The sequence below is a fragment of the Aythya fuligula genome, chromosome 1, assembly GCF_009819795.1.
Source record: "Aythya fuligula isolate bAytFul2 chromosome 1, bAytFul2.pri, whole genome shotgun sequence".
In the NCBI taxonomy this organism is placed as follows: domain Eukaryota; kingdom Metazoa; phylum Chordata; class Aves; order Anseriformes; family Anatidae; genus Aythya; species Aythya fuligula.
In genome coordinates this window covers 116,777,736-116,801,198 of record NC_045559.1, presented here as the reverse complement: position 1 = coordinate 116,801,198, position 23,463 = coordinate 116,777,736, and the positions used below count along the sequence as shown (strand labels likewise).

General features: G+C 43.4%; 1 protein-coding gene across 18 annotated transcripts in view; it reads right to left on the bottom strand.

Annotated features, from left to right (window-relative positions):
• Nucleotides 1-23,463, bottom strand: part of NDP (norrin cystine knot growth factor NDP) — a 47,587-nt gene that overhangs the window by 5,877 nt on the left and 18,247 nt on the right. For 4 of the 18 annotated variants that reach the window (XM_032183992.1, XM_032183972.1, XM_032183963.1 and 1 more), the window contains 2 exons: nucleotides 16,062-16,202; nucleotides 5,182-5,533 (listed from right to left, as the gene is read on the bottom strand). In XM_032183992.1, coding sequence (XP_032039883.1) covers nucleotides 5,182-5,355 — 174 coding nt within the window. In that variant the 5' untranslated portion in view covers nucleotides 5,356-5,533; nucleotides 16,062-16,202. Of the gene's footprint in view, nucleotides 1-5,181; nucleotides 5,534-14,187; nucleotides 14,262-14,971; nucleotides 15,140-15,838; nucleotides 15,862-16,061; nucleotides 16,203-16,908; nucleotides 16,975-17,005; nucleotides 17,701-19,454; nucleotides 19,576-19,857; nucleotides 21,076-23,221; nucleotides 23,337-23,463 lie in introns of those variants that run through there. The other 14 variants (XM_032183888.1, XM_032183898.1, XM_032183881.1 and 11 more) reach the window with 10 other exon arrangements.

Below are 23,463 nucleotides of genomic sequence, written 5' to 3'. Positions count from 1 at the left end.
TTGCCTTCATGAGCTGATGTGCTGGCTTGGTACCTACCACCTTCTTCCTCAGTTTAATTAAGAAAGAGGTTCTTGCTGCTCTCCAATAAACTTGCCATCTTTCTTGATTCTTAGTATGAACTTATTGTCCCCTTTCTTTAATTCTGCCTATTCATAAGAAAATTCACTTCAACTGCTAGCAATACAGGTATGGGAATGAAATTCCTGTACAATATTGAGCCACATGTAAGCTTTGGATGTATCATCAACATCAGGTTCCATCATACCATTGTATTTAGTGTGTATGAGAAGAGGGCAAGGGACAGTTACTACAGTCCTAGCACCCCGTTACTGACAGATGAACATCCACTTTTATCCCCTGGCAAACAAAACTCCCTTCCCATAGTGAGTCAGGCGGCTGGTGAAGAGCGACATGGGTGTCTAACCTTGTGTGCATTGCAAAGGAAAGACAGCAGATTAGGACATTTAAGACAATCAGTTTCCTTCCCTGCATCTTGACAGCCCTCCTTAGGCCCCCCACTCTGAGCAGGTCATCAGAACATGAGCAGTCTCTTCCCCAGCTTCTGGCCGATGAGGAGACCGAGAAGCAATCCGGCTGCAGCCTGCAACCACTCAAAGGAGAGTTATAAAGACAACACAGACAAATGGTCTTCAGGAGTGGCAATAGGGGACATAAAATGGCCACCAGCTGCTTTTTGGAAGGTTTAGGGGACCTCCAGAGTCCCCTCCAACCAACATTTCTATGATTCTGTGATTTCGGACTGAACGTGACAGCACACATTTCTGTATGATGGTCATGACTTCTAATGTTTGATGCCTCTGGAGCCGGAACAATTAGTCACTTCTGGCACTTTTATCCTAAGGAGGTTATAGCATGCATCTGCTCCTGTATTGGCAGGTACTATCAGAAGCACCAGGGGAAAAAAATAAAAAAATCTAATAATATCAATATCTATCTCAGCGTTTATAGTGCAAAACCAATCAATATTTCTTCAATACACCACTGCATTTATAATTGCTTAGTGAGCTTTGCCTTTTAAAACATGTTTCATTCTTTGGAGACTCCAATTTCAACCTCAGATTTTTCTGGCTACCTAGTTTTACCATACCTCAGAAGAGGATGGTTAGAATTAATCACATAAAATTGCACAGTGTTGGTTTTACACCTTATTTTTGGATTACAGTGTAAATTTTTACAAAAGGCATTACTCCATGGCCCTCTAGTCAAGCTTGCAGGAGAAAATCTGTTCAGATTTCCCATTTTGATGCCTTTCTAAACTTCTGGACTAACCTGAAGCCCTCGGCATAATTTAACCTCCTCCTCATAGATCCCAAACAGCACCAGCAGATTTTAGCAGGTGTGCAAATGAGCTGGAAATAGCATGTACTTTAAAAGCTTTGCTTTGCCATTTAATCAATTGCACCAGCTGTTTATTGCAGCGTATAGCATAGCGCAATAGAGATTATCGCCTGAATAATTAGTAATGATCTGATGGCATAGCACAGTAATACAGTAAGTGTATATATAGTAAAAATGTGTGGGTACTTTATAACCTGATATCTGTGCCTCTCGGCTCCCCTGCTCCCCCGCACATAGTAGCCTGTGCATGTCACCTTGCGGTGCTATTCACGGGAGCGCAGTGTGATGCAAGACAAGAGCAGCAGGGATTTTGCATGCTTGTTTGGCAGCTAGAAAAATATATTTTCACACTTAAAGTCAGCAAGCTCATAAGCATCTGATGGCTGTAGAGCAACCATGTGCTGGAAATTTAGAACTGGTTTGTTACAGTGGGTGTCTGTAGTCCTCTACTCCACACCCTTCAGCAGCACACCGAGGCCTAGAGAACAGATGTGCTGAAATGCACATGCAAAGGCTTGACTTGCACACAGCCTAGCCACAAACAGGAATAGCTGCAAAGCTCACAAGCCACCTCTTGAGCAAACGTCTTCATCCATTTCCTAAATCTTTCTTCATCTGGCACGTCTCTCTGGCCTGGATTCTTTGCTCCTAGGCTGTCAATAGTAGCACTCCTCCAGCACATCTGGAGGAAGCACTTGTGACAGCCAATACTGTAATTTATGAGGATCTGATTGCACTGGTGAGATGATCCAGCACATTTAAGATCAGTGACAGAGGTCAGGCAGAAACTAGTATGGTCCGGAAAGGCAGTATTCATGAGCTGACACACATATTTCCTTGAAGTCAAAGGAAAACACGGTTTTTCAGGAACAAATTACTTTCTTTCATCCCTCCTTTGCATCTTCTATACATTTTGTTACTATAATGGACTACATTTCCGAAGGCTTTAGAAACCTGTTTTCAACATCTGCTCGAAGTCACAAGCAAGAGGGATTTTAATGGCTAAATTATATTAGCTGGACATTTCCAAATGTAACCCAACTACTTCCCATGTGGGTACAATTGGCAGCCTCCACAGAGAGTTATGGTGGACACAATCCTTTTTTAACCAAGACAGGCAGCAAATGCAATGCATCTTGCAATTTCTGAAGCCATTTTTAACTTCTGTAATTCTACGCTGCACTAAAAGGGAAAACATACAGAGTGAAAAGGGACGGCTTGGTGGAACCAATGTGTCATGCCAAAAATGGGCAAAGTCTCTGCTTGACAGAAATTGTCTGTCCAAGCTCCACAATAGAAACTCAGTGGAAACAAGAGGTACCACAATTCCCACAGCTATGCCAGCAGAACTTGCCTTTTTTTGGCTTGTTTATATTTTATCACAATATATATATAGGAGCAGGCATTGTGTCTAATTTTCATTAGCAAGTCTAATATCGATCTGTGTTTATATGCTAAATCCAGAACAGAAGCCATATGTCTAGCAGAATGATTCAGATTCCTGAGACCTTAAAAAAAAAAAAAAAAAAAAAAAAGCTTGACTTAACAAGCAGAAAGAAGGTTTCTAGGAAAAGTCAAAATTGTTCTGCTTTGTATGGAAACTTTTCAACTGTTTTCATTTTCCACTTCATGAGAAAATCCATACAACTTACAGTATTGTTAAAACACATTTCTTAAAACTGTTGTGGAATTTGAGAAGACAAAAGATGTGATAATATTTTCAAACATGATTTCCATTAAAGGTTTGATTTCAAAAAAATGTCACGGACATTCTCGCAGTTAGAGTTACATCATGTTTATGTCAACAGCTTTTTTTTTTCTTTTTTTTTTTTTTCTCAAAGCCCTGTTTTAAAATAATATGTTTTTCATTAGATTGTCTTCCTTGTTCTTATTTCCATCAGTCTTACTCCTACAAGCTTGATTGCTTTTCTCTGTCATAGGGATGATAAGAAATTGAGTTGGTGATGGGATTCCTTCCTTCCTTCCTTCCTTGTCTCTCAAAGAGAAGGAAGTGTTCGTGTTTCCTTCACAAAACCAGTGCCCTATCTGATGCCTGCACCAGCTGGGATTTTAAGAAAAACTAGGAGAGGAAACAGAGCAAGGAAGGCAGGAACACAGTAAAAGGGCTTTGTTCGGGTGATCAGGAGCATGCACATCTCAGCCATGGTGCAAAACAAATGACAGCATGCTGGAGAGGTGCAGTCACAACTCCTGGTCACAGGAACACAGGCTCCACCTAACACAGTTACCCTAAAAGCCACTGGGACGCCCAGCCAAGGAATTGGCTGTTACCTAACACAGTTACCCTAAAAGCCACAGGGACGCCCAGCCCATGAGTTGTGCAGGAAGCAATGCCCTGAACAAATAAGAAAACCACAGATGGGGTGCTGCGGTGGCTGTTTTGAAGGATGCAGGAGTGTGTTTAACACAGAGGCACCAGTCCTGGGGACAGGAGAGGCTGCTGAAGAGGCAAGAAGCAGAGGCAAAGCCGTGCTGTGGGAGCTCACTGCAGCCAGGGATCACAGGGGTGCCAGCCCACAGGAGAGGACAGACTGGGACATGGGAGCCCATTCTCCACACAGCCCAGCAGGCTGTGAGATGGGTGTAAGGGAGCCCCAAGCTTGGCCTTCCCACGTGCCCAGTTTGGAGGCTGCCAGGCCCCCTAGCCCCACTGATGGTGCCCAGCCACTGCCACAGGCACCTCCTGGTGCTTGGGCACTGGGCTGGGATGATTTTCTGTTGATGCTTCTCTCTGTGCTTTATTCTACACGTTATGGCCTTCTGCTGCCAGTGGTATTGCCTCATGCACATGTTGAGCCCAAGAAACAAATATTCTGCATGCAAAGGGACTCAGGTGAAGGAAGAGGGGTCTCTGCAGCCAGCATGACTCCTCCCTTCTCAAATCTCCCAGGCTTGATGCTGCTGGGCTTTGCTCCTAGGCAACACCACAGCTAGCCTTCCTGCCCTAAAACCTACCACGCACTCATCTTCGATTGCTCTCCTACGTGTCCCAGAGCCAGCAAAAGTGCTGCTGCTCCCTTCTGCCAACCCAGGGAGCTGGGTGTGTGAGGCAAATCCCTTTCTGAGGGACAGAAGGACGGCTAATGTGGAGACAGCATACACACTGGTTTAGTTCATTTGGAACAAATGAGGACAAGACAAAGGGGACCAGCAAGGATTTTCCCATTGTTTCTCCCTATTCTTTTTCTCCTCACAATGAAATAAATGACTGTGGGCTACATATACTGACCGTTTCAACACAAGATTTTTCAGGCTTGAAATCTCAAAGGAAAGGCAAGCTTGTATTTCTCTCTGTGAAGCCCTAAAGTAAACATCCAATTGGCATTCTTCACGAAAACAAAGGCTTTGAAACTAAATGGGGGAAAAAAATCAGCAGTGTTTTTCACATTCTTTTTTCATTACCACTTTATAGCTTGATTCTTTATCTCAGGGCTCAGTCTCACAAGCTGTAAGTTTACATGCTCTGGATTAAAGACTCACTTGCAGGAGAGGTCTGACTGGGATGATCTACTCTTCCAAACTTGCCCATCTCCTTGGTGCTGGCAGCTGAGCCCCGAACTTGCTCCTTTGACTTGATTCACTTAGTGCGTGTTAGTTTGACCCATCACTGTGTGTTTCTCGTTTTGAAAAGGTGAAGAAGAAAAGACCCAGGAGACTTCCTCTCCACCTGACATGTATGCTCAGGTGTCTCTATCTCTGCATTTGCATTTTGGTCACAAGGAATTGATGCAGAGGGACTCACACAAAATGGCTCATTTTAACAACTCCCCTGCAGTGAGGGGGGTGAGAGGAGCCCTTACCTTCGAGCTGCACTTGTACAGGGGGTGGCTGATGGAGTCCACATAGTGATGCCTCATGCAGCGACTGGGGTCAGCGTCGATCATGAAGGAACTGTCTGTTTTACTGTCCGCATCTCCCATCATTGCCAGGAGCGAGAGCATAGAAATAGAAGCCGCAAGTACATGATTTCCCATTGTTGAGGAACTTCGCGGTGATAACAGCAGAGGGAGGTAGAGTATTAAAAAAACTCCAAGTCGTGGGACCCAGTTCCTCTCCAGGATAGCAAAAAGTCTGGTTTAAGTCTCTTAGCTGTCATTCTTCTGGAGTTAGAGTTTACTGAGATTGTAATCCATCAGAGAATCTCCCGAGTAGCTGGAATAAAAACACCATAAATCACAAACCTAACCAAAAAAAGCTCTGGAGAAAAACTGACATAAATAATAATAAGGCTCATAGGATTTTTGCTTGCCAAAATACACTCTCTGAGCAAGCATCATTCCCACAGTAGGTACTTCATGCAACATTAGGAATGAGATGTCAAGGCCTTGTTCCTTTAAGCCCTGCTCTGTCTTTCTACTAGGGAGAACCTTTTAACTTGTAATATCATCAGTGCTGCAACACCCATCTTTTCAACTTGGTGATGTCCCTGATGGGATCCCCTCAAAGCTGGTGATCAGTAACACATCAGAGCATGTTGCAAATGGCAAGGAGAGCTTTTTCTCTCAAAACGTCAAAGATGCTTGGGGAGCTGGGGGGGGGTGGGCACAGCCAGGCTGCCTCCTGCAGCCCTAGGGGGAATTTCCCAGGCAGTAAACAGGATGCTCCACGGCCGTGTGCCGCTCTCCTGCAGGGACAAGGGATGCACTGAGTCCCAGCCCAGGCATGAGCAGAGCAGTGCCTGTTAGTTAGAGCAGGATCTTAAAAATCACATTATATTCCCTAAGATCAAAGTACATCAAAATAAGCTATTGATTGGGGAAAAAATAGATATGCAGGTGGGGTCACACAGATTGCCACTTGGTCATCTAATTTCTGATGCATGTTGGAGACCATCCCCTCAAAACAGGCACAGGACAACCCTGAGAAGCTCCCCAGGTGGGAATCTCCCTGGGCTGCTCCACCACAGGCCCTGGGGAATTATTCCAAAGCTGGTAGTCTTAAATGGGCGATTTACTTTTGCTTTTACTACAGACAGCTATGTCTTGAAAGAGCTGTGAATCTCCCACCCAAACATAACCTGACCGAGCAAAGAGCAGCTGTCAGTACAGCTAAAAGTGTGAGGACTTTCTGAAGAAAATCGGGGTAAAAAAGTTCACCGCGCATGCAGAGACGTTCTTCCCGAGTGCCTTGCCTATTTAAAGAGATGCTGTGTGCCTTTATTGCCTTACACAAGCTCTTTCAAAACTGCTCTCTGCTTTGCTGGCGATGCTCTAAAACGACTGATACTCATCTCCCAAACAGTCTGAAACTGCGAGGCCTCCCCACCAGAGTGTTTAATGATTTGTGTACTGCTTGATGGCTCACTCCAACACTTTTGCAAGAGGAGTGCATAGCAGTGGTAAACACTTCCAGAGCTCGTCCAAGCTGGGAGTCGGGACTTGTCGGGCTGAAGTGACATACAAAGTCTCACGCTGTGAAGAAATGTAATTAGGGATACTCTGTGTGTTAGACAGTTTTAAAAGCCTTTTTTGGGTTTCAAACTATTGTCCAAGTGCCTAAATAGAAAAGGAAAAATTATGTGACTGCATCTAACTGACAATATATATTTTTTTCCAGACTGTTACCTATGACCTGCTGTATTTCCTTAAGCAAATGTTTTTCAGCGGATATGGCACTGAAAAAAATACCGTATCTTCACAGTATATGGAGTTTAAGCAACATTAAACACTCAAGATTTGGGATACATCTGTGCACAATCTCCTTCATCTCAACAAATATTCCTCCAAACATTTTAGCAAGGCAAGACAGAAACCTCCCGGTCATGGGAGCTGGGACAGAGCCTCCACAGAAGCGAGATGTACAACTGTGGTTCATGGAGACGCTGTCCAAGCATTAGCTAACAGGACGAGTGATGCGCTTTTTTGTGTTTAACCTTTTACCTACTTTCCTATTCTTTATAAAGAGGCTGACCAAAACACTCGGCTTGGCAAGGTTTCTCTCCAGCATAGCTAACCAGTATTACACACCCAGTAACTCCCTCTCTGTCCAAGTAAATTTACTTGATATTGGATGGTTTCATCCCATTTACCACTATGTCCAGGGATCCCCATTTCCCACTCTCTCTGTCCCACTATCATGTTGTTTATTTCTCTATCTTCCTATGGTTTTGATCAGTGTGATCTAATACAGTGAGAGAAATCTGGACTCCTGGCTCAGCTTTCAAAGGCTTATCTTTCTAGTTTTCTTCAGGAAATAATTGGATGACACAGAGTCTGCCTCATGAAAATACTGTGAGAAAGCTGGAAAGGAGCAGGGAAAAATGTGAGAAAAGGAAAATGTGTGTACCTTCTTTAGGATAAGTACAGCACAAAATCTGTACAAAAAGTATTAGCGCTCTCACAATCTTTTGAAATCTCTGTGATACTTTCCTGGCAAAGGCGTGTAGTGAGATCTGATAATAAAACTCCAAAAGAAGAAAAGAATGGTGCTATCACATTACTTGTTAGTAAAAAGAGAGGTGTCTTTTGTGACTCATCTTTTGTGAAAAAGCTGGGTTCTGCTGTTGATGGGCATATTGGCAATATGACTTTGTCTGCATTGGAAGCAGGTCTGCGAGCAATACTGAGATGTTTGCACATCCAGTATCTACTGCCATACTTATATGAGGCATACATATACATTTCTCAAGTACAAATACCACATATAATTAAGCTATACAGAAAAAAATAAATAAATAAATAAAAATCTCACAGGTATATTTAAACATACAGAAGTCAGTATGCATTTGGAGCAGCAGAAAAAAAAAATGGTTGGGTAAAAAGGGTCTAAATATTTTCCCTCAGGTACATCACCATAGTGAGTATTTTGACATGACATTTCCATTTCCAGCCGAAATTATGCACTGGCATTTCACTTTAAATTAGCATTCAAAATTTATTTCTTTAAAAGAAAAAAAAAGTTGTAATCCTTTTGAAATGTTGTCTGAAATTATAAAATCCTACACAGTACATGATATCAGGAGTGGCATCTGTAGCTTCCTGTCTATCCTTCTATCCAAAAGCAGAAGTACATATGTAATCATTAATCAATATGTATGTTCCTAAGATGACATTTTGTGTTCTTTTCATTTTATCAAAATCAAGAATTTCACACAGAAAATTTTTATTTTATCTGAGCTGCCTTTTTTCTGGTTTCTTTTCATGTGAAAATTTGTGGTAAACAATCAACCTGCCAAGCTACCAAAGAGGAAGCTAAAACACTTCTGCTTTACAGCATCCAATAAAGAAAAAGATGCAACGGTGACTTCATCTTCCTAGGCTGAAAATTGGCTCCAAAAATATTTGGCCCAACAGTGGATGAAAACCACTCCTCCCCGTTCTTTCAGAATTCACTGATACGGGCATTACACGTTGTTAATAAAAGGCTTACAACGCACTTCCCCTATAAGTACTTTTGGGGAATTCATATGGACATAGCATGCTAACTTACAGCTGTTATCCAAAACTGCTACAGCTGTTACCTAAAAACTGCAGGGAAAAATAGAAGCCATCCCAAAGCAAGACCATACAAACACGTAACCCAAGGTTGTATTGCACATGAACATCAGGGCAGAGTTAAGGTTACTTTCCCAACTTTTAATTGTCATTAACTGTTTTTTTGAATGCTGAAATAAAGATTTTTCACCATTGTCTTAATATAATTCAAAGAGTAGTGAAGGTTAAGGAGGTTTTTGTTTTCTTTAAGGACAGTGGAGAAATTCCATCATCTGGAATTATTTAGCCAGTTGCTTTGAGAGAACGTAAACAGAAATTCCCTTTCGCTATGTATCTTGGAAAAAAACAGGAACTGAGGAATTCTCTGAAGGTCTATTGGATCTGCACAGCTTTTACTCTGGAAGATAGGAAGGGAGCAGTGGAAAAGCTCATTTCTGGTGTACTTCTATTAAGCTGTTCCCTGCTCATGAGCCCTGTGAATTAGGTATGCACGTATGTTCAGCTTGGCCTTCACTTGCCATGTATTTTCCATGCTTGAGACTCCTGCTTGACGACAATGGTGCAGTTCAATTCACTCAATGTCTTTTATGTTTCAGAGGCTGCCAAAATCCAGTTGGAGCAGCAGTGTGTATATATAACTAAGCCTGGCCTTGCATGTTGTGCATATTTAGTAAACACAATTACTTGGATCCTGCCATGTGGTTCCCTCATTCTGAATTTGTTATGTAAACACAAAAGTTACAAGACTACTCAGTTTCTCCAACTCCAGCCCTAAAAAAAGTGTCACTATCCACATATGAAACTCTGTGTGTGTGTGTGTATAGATCACCACTGCTGTTTGGACAGAAATGCCACAACGATCTTTAGGAGGGCAAAATGGATTTCTCCAGAACTTTGTCATACCTGGAAAAGTTTGAATCATAAAGGTTAGGATTAGGGGGACGTGCGCTCTACCAAGATCTGGACTGGAACAGAAAGGACTGTGTTGGTCAAACTGTGTTCCAGCGTTACAGGATTTGTTCTGCAGGGTTAAGTTCTCCATTGCCATGAGAAGGGACACAAAAGGGGCTGGGCTGGAGAGGTGGGGATGGGCAACCTGTGCTATGCAAATAAATGTGTTTTTCTTCTCGTTGGGTCTGTTTCTGGTACAGCAATGAAGTAGCTGCTGGCCTCTACTTGCATTTGAAAGCCTTGCTCTGCTCCACAGCCACCTTTCAAAACACCTGATCAAGACACTGAGCTGTCACATGGCAGCAGGTGAACTTGAGTTTGGGGGGGAGATGTCTCCACACAGCACTCAGATGGTTTTCTTCTCCTCCCTTCTGCCTCAGCTGTGGCAGAGGGGCCATGGGGTGGCCATCGGGGCATGGGGCTGGGGAGTGGGCCCACAGGGGCAGTGGGTGCTGAGCCTCAGACACAGCACAGGGCTTTGCATGCCCACAGCATAAAAGCAGTGCAGCTCTGCGCAGGGAGGAAAAAAAAAATAGAAAAAAGCCTCAAGGCTTTTTTTTTGGCCTGACGGGAGCCGGTACCAGCTTGTAGGCAACAGGAAGGAGAAAGGAAGGAAACAATGAAAAGGAAAACAGGCTCAAAAGAAGGGGTTGGAGCCTCTCCATCTGGATGCCCACAGAAGGGAAGCACATCTTCTGATCCTACTGAGACTACTCTGTCCTACAGCCTTGACCCTTGAAAACCAAGAAGAGAAAATGGGCACTGCCTCTGGGCAGCCAGAAATGTCAGGCACACTGGTGGCAGCCCAGAGAAATGCCTACACTTCATCTTCTTTGTTGAGGCTTTGCTAGTATGTTAATATTTCTGGAGATAAATACTGTGCTGGTAAGCAGACTGGAAAAAAATAATAAACAAATAAAAGAAAAAGAATAAAAGACCATGGTAATTAAAGCAAAGGAAACAATGAGACAGTAGTTGCAGCATGTGCAAAGGAAGAATGCAGTGCTGCAGGCATGGGGCTCGCTCCCATGTGGCCTCTGCGCAAGACCCCATGAGTGGGGGCAAGATGGGGGACCCGGCACGTAGGGTGGAACACATTAGGTACTCGAGCAGCCTGAGCTTGGCTCCCCCTCTTGAAGTTTCCAAGCGTACTTGCAGTCCTCCAGGTAGCTACGAGAGGGGGGAGAGCCACCGGTAGGTTTCTGCTGGGTTGAAATAACAAAGTCTAGTGGGTGCTGCAGGCTGGCGCCCGGCCAGCAGACAGACAGGGACAAAAAATCCAGAAAGGTTTTTAATACACTCGCAAAGAATAGCTTCTGGTGGACAAAAGAGCGCTTGTATTTTTGTTCTTTCCTTTTCCTGCCTCCAGGAAACTTTAAATAGACTGATTAGAGGCATGCATAGGATCCGTCTCTAATGAGCTCTGAAGCGCGCCGCTTAATGGCAAGGTGATGCCAGCCTCGGATTCTTTCTTTATTCTTGCTGAATAGGAGAACAGTCCTGATCCCGAGTCTGGGACAGGAATCGAGAGGAAGACAGTTTTGCACTTGCTCATCCAGCGGGTGCTGGATGGCATCACCCTTTGGAGAAGCACCTGGTGCAGAGCCAAGCTCTCAGGAGGTGACCGGCAGGGTGGTGGCTGCTGGGTAAATGCAAATACTCCCAGCCGAGCATTAGCTATAGGATTTGCTTCAGTAATTACCTCTGCTTTGGTCTTATGACCCAACATAAGGCAGAATGACTCTTGGCCAAATTACAAGTTGCTGAGAGGTCTAGGGCATTCGGGCATGTGTCCTCTACCTGTTGGAGTGTGCTGCAAACCAGTGGGCATTTCTGGTTCTCTGGCTTTTATTATTCTGCATGCCTGATGACTAGAGGCTGCTTTGAGGCACTGACTAGAGAGCCTAAAGAACCATAGTTATCAATAGATGCAGGAGCAGGAATGAGTTTCTTACTCTTTAATATGAAGACATCCCTGCCACCAGGACCAGTAGAGAGCTATGCATGCTAGAGACAACCAACAGCCGAAGGGGATGTTTCCTCTTTTCTGGCCATAGGGACAGAGTCCTCTCTTCTTTTACACACAGCAAAAATTCCAGCCACCATCCGTACACCTCGGATAATTAGGGAACCTAAACATTTGGCTCATGGCAGCAATTTTGTCTTCTAACAAGGGGAACAGCGTTCCCCTAGGTCCCACTCTCTTTGAGCCGTGCTGCTATGATAGTAATGCGATTGTCACTGCCATGGTATGCTTAACCTTTGCCAAACCAGAGCTGAGGCATTAAGTCAGATCTTCAACTCACATGTCTTAAAGGGCAACATAACCTGTGCTGCCTCTACAGGCCCGTAACAATAAGCATGAAAATGTGACAAGCGTAAGCCCTAACAATGATTGATGCAGATAGAAAAAATAACAAAGAGCAGCTAAAAAACACTGATGCAGTGGAATTCCTGGGAGCGGTGTCTCCATGGCATCAGCAGCCAAGTGCTGGGACACCAGGAGAAAGGCTGGATTTGCCCGTGGTAGAAAGGATCGCCACACTACACAGCGAAATTCCAGTAAATGGGACAAGAGCTGATGGTGTCTGGAAGTGGTAGTGCCACTGCTGCCCGGATAATGGTCTGAATTAGATTATGTGAAAAAAGAAGGAATATATAGACCACCAGCTGCTCAAAGGCTTACAACAACCTTGCTTTTATTGTTCAGCTAAGTTAGAGGTGGGGCATCAGAGGGATTCCACGCATACCACTGCAGAGAAATTTTAATATGTTCCACGCTGACACATATAAAAAGGAAATAACAGCTGATCATAGCCAGCAGAGCCTGAAGCATCTCTTCATATGCCTGCACAGAAGAATGGGCAAAGAGGGGTGCTTTTGGTCAGAGAGATGGCCAACCGAGCTGACCTGGCAGCAGCACCACTTTTCTCCTGCCACCAAGCTGGCCTTTGGCGAAAGGGCTGTTGAATGGGAAGCAACGAAAGAGAGATGGAAAAAAGGTGAAGCAGGCACGGCTACTGACCCCATCCCAAGATACCAGGGTGTGTAGAAGGGCAGGGGAGCGGAGAGGCTGAACGCTTAACATGATGAAAAGAAACACGTGTTTACACAACCCACAGCAATCCAATGGAACAAGATATTGCAGAGGGCAAAAGTTTAGCAGGGCGCAGCAAAAGGACTTGATATGTATGAGAGGGTTGCAGCCGTAAGGGTTTTATTTTTAAAGAGTTTGGGGAAGGGTTGTAAACTCTTGGGACTCTGAGAGCTCAGTTGATGGGGTTAGGGGAAAATCCTTCACAGCAGCAAGTTCCCCTGTAGCTGCCTGCCCCGGGGTCTCTGTGTCTTGCTTTGATGTGGCCGCTTCCAGCCACGCTCAAGAGGTGGATTACTCAAATAACAGGGGGCTGTGGTGCGGGCTCATGTAGCAAAACTTTCCTAAGCCGCAGAGCAGCAAGTCTGTCCCGGTACTCAGGGGGACATTAGAGGCAAAGGAACTTGTCCTGTTTGTAATATAACTGCCTGATAGTTGTAATTGCATTTACAACAGTAGTATTTGGAAAATAAATAAATAAATTATACTGTCAATTAAATAAATAAACTGCCAGACTTTTTGCAAAAACAAATGTCTCAGTGGCTTCACGCAAACTTTGCACCCTAGGTCTTCAGCTCCTTTCAAGATCCAAGGACAGCCTTGGTCACTTCCAAGAGCATCTAGGAGCAGAGGGCTGGGGAGGAGATAGGATCAGCTGCAGGAAATGGGGAATGAAGTCACTCCATGAGGATTCCCTGTCAAATGAGTCACAGGGGCATTGGTGCCAGACCTCCAAGGAGGTGGTTCGCTTCCCTCCCACCCTGGCAAAAAACACTGCAATGCTGGCAACTCAAGCAAGCAAGAATATACACGTGGCACATTAGGGATTGTTCCCTATGGCACGTTAGGAGTTGTCCCCTATGACACATGAGGGGTTGTTCTGGTGGTGTGGATGGCTATTGCCAACATCAGCCATGCTTTTGTGGCTACCTGGGGTATTGCTACTGATACCTGTACACAAGACTGTCCATAACAAGAGTCCTGCTCTGCAAGGAGGAATCATCAGCATACATGCATCTGCTCAAGAAAAAGTGCTGAACAAAACCAGGAAACTTACACAGGACACATTCATGTAGTGATCTGAGTTTGTAATAGGAATAATCAGCAGTAGCCCCTAATTATATGCCTTAACTAAATCAAATCACATTCTATTTTGTAAGCCTGAAACGTCTTCTATTCCTTCCCCTTTTGCTTTTAAATGGAAAATCTTAAAACATCTTCTTATAATACCAGTATTACAAATAACACTGCATTGTTCCAGCATGAATAATGTCAAGGTACAAGTCACATTGGTAACCCCTGATTCAAGCTGGTAAGTAATTACTCACCAAATAGTTGTATTTAAGTCAAGGGAATTATTCATGTGCATAACTGCTCACAGATATGAGTAAGGTCCCACAGCCTGGGCAAAAGTGAACATCATTAGCAATTCAAAAGAAAAGAATAGAGGCCCTAAAATGTAGGTGGAGGAAGGACAAATAACAACACTGCGATTATTATATCCAATTCATTGACCCCCCACCAGGCATATGGGCTGCTTCCAATAGGAAATAATTTTACAGTGAGGAACTGGTTTGAAGTGAGTTTGTACCCACTGGTGGTTTTAAATAATCATTCGACTGTTCTCTTCCAGTATGCAGTGTCCTCACCTCTCAGCAACTAGGACAGAGTCACAAAGCTGTAGAAACTGTGACAGTTAGCATTTAGGAAATGTTTTTTCATCTTTAAAGAACAGCAGGAACTTTAGCAAGTTACTTGTCAAGAACGCTAGTCCAAGGTAGAAACAAATAAGATTTATTACAGGGAAACTAAGAGAGAGACTTAAATCAGCTTAAAAGGTAGGATAAGAAATCTGCTTGACAGTCCCACAGGGGTCAGTCCACACACGCTGCCTTGCAAATTCATATTTGCCTCGAGAAAATTATCCCCCCCAACACACATTTGTTGTGAGTTGCTCTGCTGTCACTAGGACGTTTTGCTAGCATAGCACAAACAACTCAAACAACTGAGATTGCCCTTCACGTGGTTTGTCTTTGTTGCTCTTTTTTTATTACTATTATTTTTTGCTACTGGACCCATTAATTTGAACTTTTATAGGATGAGTTCACTCACCTGAATCTCAGCAGGGAGATGGGGCTTTCTTCCACAGCAGGGCTCTCTCGGAGCAGTATCCACACTGGGGGATTGCACTCACACTCCTCTGGTACTTTATCACTTGGCTCATAACAGCGAAACTCCTCTTTTCCCCCAGAGAGGCAGAGAACAGCTACACTCGCGCCCCTGACACCGAGGCAGAGTGAAGAATTGCCCCGGTAAGCTGGGATTTCAGAGTGCTGAAAGCCTCCCCCTGTCCTGCAGTGGGCGGCCAGGGGGTCCTGTGCAGCATCCTCCCACGCCACTGACTGCCTGCACGGCCAAGCCGCACGATCTGTCGTGCCGAGGGGGTAGGCTACCTACTAAATATACCCCTCGGGGCTACAGCACAGGCAAACACCGCGGCTTTCCTCCTAGGCTTCAGCCAATCAAGGATGTGTATTAAATCTAGTCTAATCCATAGCCAGTGCTGTCCAGTCCGTAGTAAAGCTTCCCAGAAGTTTGGATAAATAATAACGTGCAAATTAAAAGTGCTCCTGCAAAGCATGACACACAAAGCTAGAAATAAATATTGCCTGTTGTTTCAAATTATTCTGAGCACTCCAGCAGATGACTGGCAAGAGAACAGCATGCATAAGTAGTAATAAAAGTAAACAGTTCAGCTTTAAACTAGCAGGCTTGCCTGTGTTCATAGAGCCCTATTGTAATGGGACAAAGGCAGTGCTGGCGGTACCGGCGCTCTCGCTATAAGCTCAGGGCAGCACCCAGCTCATCCATTCACTCCAAAGCCATACAGTGACAGCCAGCACAGAATTGCACACATGAGCCCACAATGCTCACAAAAACAGAAGTTTAAGCAAGTTGCTCAAAAGTACACTGTTCTACCTCTCCACTTGCTTACAGGCATCCTTCAGGCAGAAGACAGAATTAAAGATACGATAATAAGAAGGAGGCACAGGTACTAGAGCCGTGTCCAGTCTACATTATTGCAATCCAGTTAAAAACTGGCACACAGGGAACATGTATTTGTCAGATAAACAGGCTAAGGTCTCGATTTAAGTCCATGAAACACTCAAAATCTGGAGGAACCTCTTATTTGCTTGCTTACCTTCGGCAAATGCTCTGCTCCTTCCTTCCCTCCAACTCTTCAGAGAGCTAAAAAGAGGTCCTGTTACTTCCAAATGCTTTGTTCTTCTGTCCCTCTGTCACATGGCTTGCCTTTTATATTTGCAACACACAAAAGTTAGGGCTGTTATTTAAGAGAGAGAGGGAGAGAGAGGGAGAGAGAATGTCAAATGGAAAAGTGCCATTGCAGTCATATATCAATCAGGGCAGCGGCAGCAGCAGCTCGCTGGCAAATGGGAATTCCACAGAAATGCGAAGCTCTTGTTATCTGAGAAATCACAAAACACCACCAGCCAAGCTCCCCTCTGCAGGGACTTATTAGTGGCAAGCTGGGAAATAGAAGGAAATGTAGTTTTTCTGTTGATGTTGTTATTGTTTCAGATCTGGAGATATGTATGCAAGGGCACATATGAGACAGTGGAATATAAGTCCTGAATAAAATTCCTTTCTAAATAAATGCACTGTGTGCAAGATAAAGCAAACCACTGTGAAGTGGAGTAATTGGAGCAAAGTGAATAATCTCAAAATAACAATTTAAAAATTTGCTATGTGTTTGCACTTGGAAAAAATCCATAGGGAAACTGCCCTTTCCCTGGATTACTCATTAATATCCTTTTTTTTTTTTTTTTTTTTTTTCTGATGATTTTTTTAAAGAATATTTTTACGTGATTGATCTCAGATATTCTAAATTCAAGCTGTTCTGCTTTACTGCAATTGGTCACCTAAATCATCTGACTCTCCCAGGCTTTCCAGCTGGGTAAGCAGGCAAGCATTTTCTGTACTAATATTTGTGGGCAAATCTGCAGTTCAGATGCTTCAAACAGTCTCACCCCAAATTCAGAAACTTCTCTCAAATAAACACTTTATTCTCACAGAAGCTGGGTTATTTAAGATTTCAAACCGACATTGTCTTTCTGCTTTACCCACCTTCCTCCAAAGAATGCCAAGTTTGAAAACGCTCCTCCTTCAAACCTTTTACATAACTGTTGTGCCTTTTATGTAAAAATGAATGCCCTGGGGGGCTGAAGGCAGACTCCATCCAGTGGAGAAATGCACTTACAACGAGCGCATCCCAAACATGTTTGGATATGCGTAGCTCTGGATGCACCGAACCTCCTTTTTCCTCTGTTCCCCAAGAGGACGACGTTTCCCTTCCTTTTGGAGTGCCCCCTAGTCGTCCTGAAGCAGTACAGGAGCCCAAGGAAGAGCAGACCTTAGCCAGTTAATTAAAAAATAGGCGACATAGCTGGCCATTCACAAGCTGGATCTGTTCAGAGGCACTGGCCAGCAGATGGATGGGGTCCTGTGTCGATTGTGTTTGAACTCTAAAGGAAAGTTGGTATTTGATGGATGATGTTATTAGCTAAATGTCTTATGTGGTATAAGATCAAAGAGCAGATGGAAATTATGCCTTAAAAATAGAATAATCTAAAAGGGGAATGGCTTGTAGATGAGTAAGCATCATGGAAACAATAAAGGAGACATTCTTTGGCTTGCCTTGCTGCAGAGCCAGGTTTGGCTGGTGGGATAAGCAAATGATCCACTTAGGACCCAGATCCTTAGGATGTGAGTTTTGCTGCACATTTTTCCCCTCATATTCAGTGTTTACTTTGTTTGGACTCTTAAAGAGAGGAATGGCCAGCAGGTTGAGGGAGGTGATTGTCCCCCTCTGCTCTGCCCTTGTGAGGTCTCACTTGGAGTGCTGTGTCCAGGTCTGGGGACCCCAGCACCAAAAGGGTGTAGGACCATTAGAGTGGGTCCAGAGGAGGGCCACAAAGATGCTCAGAGGGCCAGAGCACCTTTCTCCTATGAAGAAAGGCTGAGGGAGATCTTCAGCCTGGAGAAGAGGACTCTGGAGAGTCCTCATTGCAGCTTTTCAATACTTAAGGGGGGGCTTATAAAAAAGACAGACAGCAATTTTTTGCTTGGGCAGATAATGATAGGTCAAGGCAGAATGGTTTTAAACTAAAAGAGGGGAGATTTAGATTAGAGGTTAGGAAGAAATTCTTCATTCAGAGAGTGGTGAGGCATCGGAACAGGTTGCCCAGAGAAGCTGTAGATGCCCCATCCCTGGAGGTGTTCAAGGCCAGGCTGGGTGGGGCCTTGGCCATCCCACCATCTGGTGGGAGATGTCCCTGCCTATGGCAGGGTTGGAACTGGATGATCTTTAATGGCCCTTCCAACCCAAGCCATTCTATTATTCTGCAATTCTATGATTAAGTCAGATGTGGGTTTCTCTCACAGACTATATGTGTCATGGCGCTCTGCCTCCCTTGCCACATTCACCCAGGGTGGACAATGGCACAGCTCAACAGCATCTTTGCCTTGTTGGAGTTGCAGGCTGAAATGCCACCAGCGTTCTGACATTGCACTTATATTAAACAAATAGACTACCCGGAACAATAGTTTTGAATTTAGCCAACTCCTGCTTTTTGAACTGAAGTCATTGGCCCTTTGGTCATTCAGCTGCCATATCCATTTGTCTCTTGTTATTTATTTTCCATGGAAAAAACACGGATATTATTTTTCCATGGGAAGGGTGTGGTTCACGTACCTGGTTGCTCACACTTAGGAACTGCCATGTCCAAGACAAAAGCCAGGCTAAGTAGCTCCTGGGTGAAATTTGCCAGGAGATAGTAGATAACTCATTTGCCATCCTTATTGCAAATTATGTTCCTTAAGTTCTTACTAGTGCAGCATATGTTTGTTTTCTTTGTGTCATTTATAGGAGACAATATCCATATTAGTTACTTGTTGGGTGCCAGGCTTACTTTAAATGCTCATTAATTATCAGTTACATGTCAAAAAGGTATTTTTGAGAAGTAGTACTCAGTTGTTTTCTACCACAACTACAGCTTTACAGATTCCTAATACAGGAAAATCTGCAGACATTGGACTAATTTTTATTTTTTAAATTAAAAATTGCTTTCAATTTTTCATCTTCAGCTTCAAGTCCATCTTTAGCAGTAAGTAGGAGTTAATCAGCAGTTAATTAACCTCACAGGCTGGCAACTTATAAACTGACACCCTCATTTGTGGTCTGAATGAACTTACACAAGATTGCAAGCACAAAAGCTAAAGTATAAAATATAGCCTTTCCCCTCCTCCCAAACTCCCCAAAAGTTATGACCTATAACTTTTTCATAGTTGTTCATAAATCTTCATCTTCTCTTAACCACTGTCACTTAATCCTTCCCATAAAAACAGTATTTTAAATAAACAAATAAAAGCAGAAAGAATGGATCAGAGCTAGGTTTTCAAAGATGATTAGACATTTGAGAAGACCACAGATGTTTGGTACGATCTCCAGAAGATCTAAAGATCCTGCTGCCATCCCAGTTTTAATCTGAGTTCTCTTCAGGGGAATTTATCTTACCTTGCACAGGAGTCACCAGAAAACTAAGTTTAGGCTCTCCCAACAGGAAATTGAGAGTTTCCATTCCAAATTGCATTCATTTCAGGCCAGTTTAAGGTAGTCATCAGTAACAATCTTTCTCCTCATGAACAAAAAAGGAAAATTTGCTAAATTAGTAGGACTAAATACCAATTTTTTAGATAGGTAAAACTAAGCAGGATAAATACCACCCAGAAGTACTGAAGCAGTAGTTTTGAAGAGATAGAGAACCACTTCTGAATGGAGTTCTACCAACATTCATGGCTCTATCCTCATGAAACGCATTGTAGCCCTGCAGCCCTAATTTACTTGCTTCCCTGTTCCACCTCAATATGCCCTACAAGACGCAATATTTGTTCTCAGAAAAACATTGTACTACCATTACCTGCAACTTAGTAGAACTGAATTCTTTGCCTCATTAGCATCGTCAATTTCGCATTGCCTCCTCAAAAGAGCAGGATTTCACCTCCACATAGTGCGCTTGTTGTGAAATGCATTCTGATTTCTGCAGCAAGATAAGCCTCAAGTTTCACTTTGAAGGATTTTCCAGTGCTGCAAGTTCATAGTCTTTGTTGTGCAATTTTTGCTTTCTGAGATGATGGGTAACAGACCTCAATACCATCAAATGTACTGTCAGAAGAGGCACAACTTGGTATATGTGCTGGTTGCACCTGTGAAGGCCATGAATAGAATAAATTTGCAAGGACACTTTTTAAATTTAGATATATACTCACGCACAGACACAGACATGCATGCTATTTCTGCAGGCAATTAGAGTGGGCAGGATGCATAGGAATACAGCTCATGGAAGGATGATGCTTTGTTCGATTATTGAATTGGTAAAGGGTGGACTATATTAGGGACTTGGCTATTGGTATTTTTTTTACAGCTGGGAATGTAGTGGGAACTGAAAGAATTGTAACGATGGGGAAGGGTCTATAGTAACAAGTAACATAATGTTTATATAAAGAGCATATATTTTGTACAGACAAAAGATACCCAGAATCCTAAGAGGAGCTATTTTCTATCTCTTTTAATAATCCAAATAAATACTAGGTAAATAATAAACCCAACATGTAAAATTACACACCCATGTACATTAACCTAGGATCAGGTGCCACAAATGTCTTTCCAGCCAACAGATGCTTTTCACACCTTATTTTATCCTGCCATGCATTCCCTGAGATGCATTTTGCAAGGTTATTTAAACACCTGCCTGCGTATATTCTTCCATAATCTAAACAGGCCTCTTCTTTTAGTATTTCTTTGAATACATGAATGGGTATTGTTAAGAGATGGTATCTGGAAGTGTTTATTCAGTGGCTTACACATATGTCATTACTAGAGCAAAGCACCCTTTATTTAGGGTCTAAGGCTGCTATAAAGAATACTGCGAAAATTGGGTCTGGACTATGTGCTTAGACGTTTTACCACAGAATTCAGACAGACATATTACCTACAGATGAAACGCCTATTTTTTTAAAATGCTGTGAAACTGCATCTGTACCATGACCAGAAGTTGGTGTGCCCCCAGCGTTGGTGTCCTCTTGTTTTCTTCAGCAAAGCAGTGGGAGCCAGTCGTGTAGGTCTCCCCTGGGGTATGCTGCCTACAGGAGGCAAATGATGGTGGAGTACCAGTGCTTAAAAAAGCCAGGCTTAGGAGCCTGGCTGGGAAAACAATGTACCAGGGAGAGATCTTGGATGAACATGGCTTGGACGTGTCTGTGGAAGGAGGGTGGGTGGTGATTCGGATGGGGAAGGTTAAAGTGATCTGAGTCACTGCTCTGCCCTCCTAGAAAAAGGCTGCTTACCATTAATGCCAGTCAGGCTCCCCTGCACTCAGCACAGAGCCTTGAAAATGGGTTGTATTGGAGAAGTGAAGAAGCCTGGATTCCTACGCATTTTTAAGCCTATGTCCCTCATAGTTGCCCACTCAGGTTTTCATTACCTTCAACTCCCCGGCCCCTTCATCTCCTGAGGATGTGGTGTCCCACCATGCCTCAGTAGTGCCTTTTGCTCCCACAGAAATTTCTACTTCTTTTTAAAGCTCCTACCAGAATACTGAGCAAGGGGCACTGTGCCCTCACTGGTGAGCATGAACATGCTCATCATCTGTAGTGTTGCAGCTCCTCACCTCAGACTGCTGAACTGTATGTGCTTCAGTTCCCTTCTGCCAGATATCAACAGCATGCAGCACTCTTGCCTAGGGACCATGCCTCCTTACATGTCCAAAAATTTATCAAGAAACTTAGTTTTCTCTGAGACCTCCGCCTTGCTGTAAAATTGATTGAAATTAGTTGGCTGGCTGTAAAGCCATTGAGAGAGACTATGGTGAGGGGTGGTGGACAGAAAGGCAGCTCAATCCTATAAGAAAATCATGAACGTGAGAATAAAGATGTCTTTTTTCTACCTTCACATTTTAGAAGATAGTGTATCTTTGTCCTCAAAGAGACTGTGGCCACCATAATCCCTATCCCCATCTCCTTTGGAGTGACTGGATGCACCACTCTGGATGCCCAGGCAAAGGGTAAATCATGTATAAACAGCACAGGCCTGACTACTTCATGGGGCTGCAAACACATCATCCTACCTCCCCAGATCATTTTAACCATTAGTCTGAAGATCTGGTGCTAATGTTTGTTCCTAAATTCTTGTTTAGGAGTCAAATCTTAGGGTACTGCAATGACAAAATGCTGGCCAGCATTTCTACCACACTCTGCCTGCCATTGCCACTTCTTTGTATCTAATGAAGAAAGAGGAAAGCTGCTGTGCTTCTGTGAATCTCAGTGATATGGATCAACAGTTCTGCAGATACTTGTGGGATTTCTCTGCCCTTTCTGAAGCTAGAAATCTCAGACTCAGCTAGTCGCTCTTGGTTCCTCTTATTGTTGGTGGAAACTACAAATAGGTGCTGCTCATAGGGCTCTTTATTTGATGATGCTAGGCTGAACTGCCTCTTGTCAGTATCTGTTTCTTTCCATTAATAACAAAGGAAGACAAGAGTGTTGGCCAAGATGCCAAGAGTTCTGGTTTACTAATCCAGCTGTTGGATGCCTTGGCTATGGCACATGAATTCCACCTTAAAGGTTGCTTGAAATTATCGTATAACCATATGCCGTGTATACATAATATGCCAGATATCCATAGTTGTGCATAGGTCAATGCTAAGTATTTTGCTTTTTTTTCCTGAGGCTGCAGGAAAGTTTTGTGTCAAACAGTGTGGGATAATAACACTTGATGTGCAGTGTAGAGTTTGCAGTGTATTTCTTCCATCTGTTGGAGGGAGGAAGAAATACACTGCAGAGATTTGTAACCTGTCAAATGCTTATCTGAATATCAAAGAGCAGTTATGATGTGTCCTGTGGGATCTCCAAACCACATCTAAAAGTAGGCTCTATTAACCCTAATCTCTTGTGTGAAGGAGTCTTAATCATGCCCCTTATGGGTTTCTCTTGTGGAGTTTGAGACCTTGGAATACAGCCTACCTGTGGTGTTTCTTCTCCCAAGGAATTTCTCCCATGCATCTCCAGCATTTATTTACATCTCTGCCTCCCCGTGCAGGTGATACATGATGCACCTTGGGTATCAGAGTTGGTTTATGCCCTACCATCCCAAAAGTTTCTGAGGGTCAAACTGTAGCTTCATCTCCAATACGGTTTGCACAACAAAGAGGGAAAAAAAAAAAAAAAAAAAAAAAAAAAAAAAAAAAAAAAAAACACAACTCAGGTGGCAGGAGTCACTCCACTTACTTGAAAAGAGCTTTTTTGCCTTCCTCAGTATATCAGGTGTAGGAGTGTGATTTGCACAACATTTCTGTAATGACAAGAACTCTTCCGTAGTTTCACTTATAGCAGCAAAAATGACCTGGCAAGATACAATATAGATTCTAATAATAGCAACCTTATTTTGTTATAGCCCCCTGCCAATACCTACATGACATGATTTTCTTGCAGTAAAATTGCAATAACCAAAGTGGAGATGTTTTTCCACG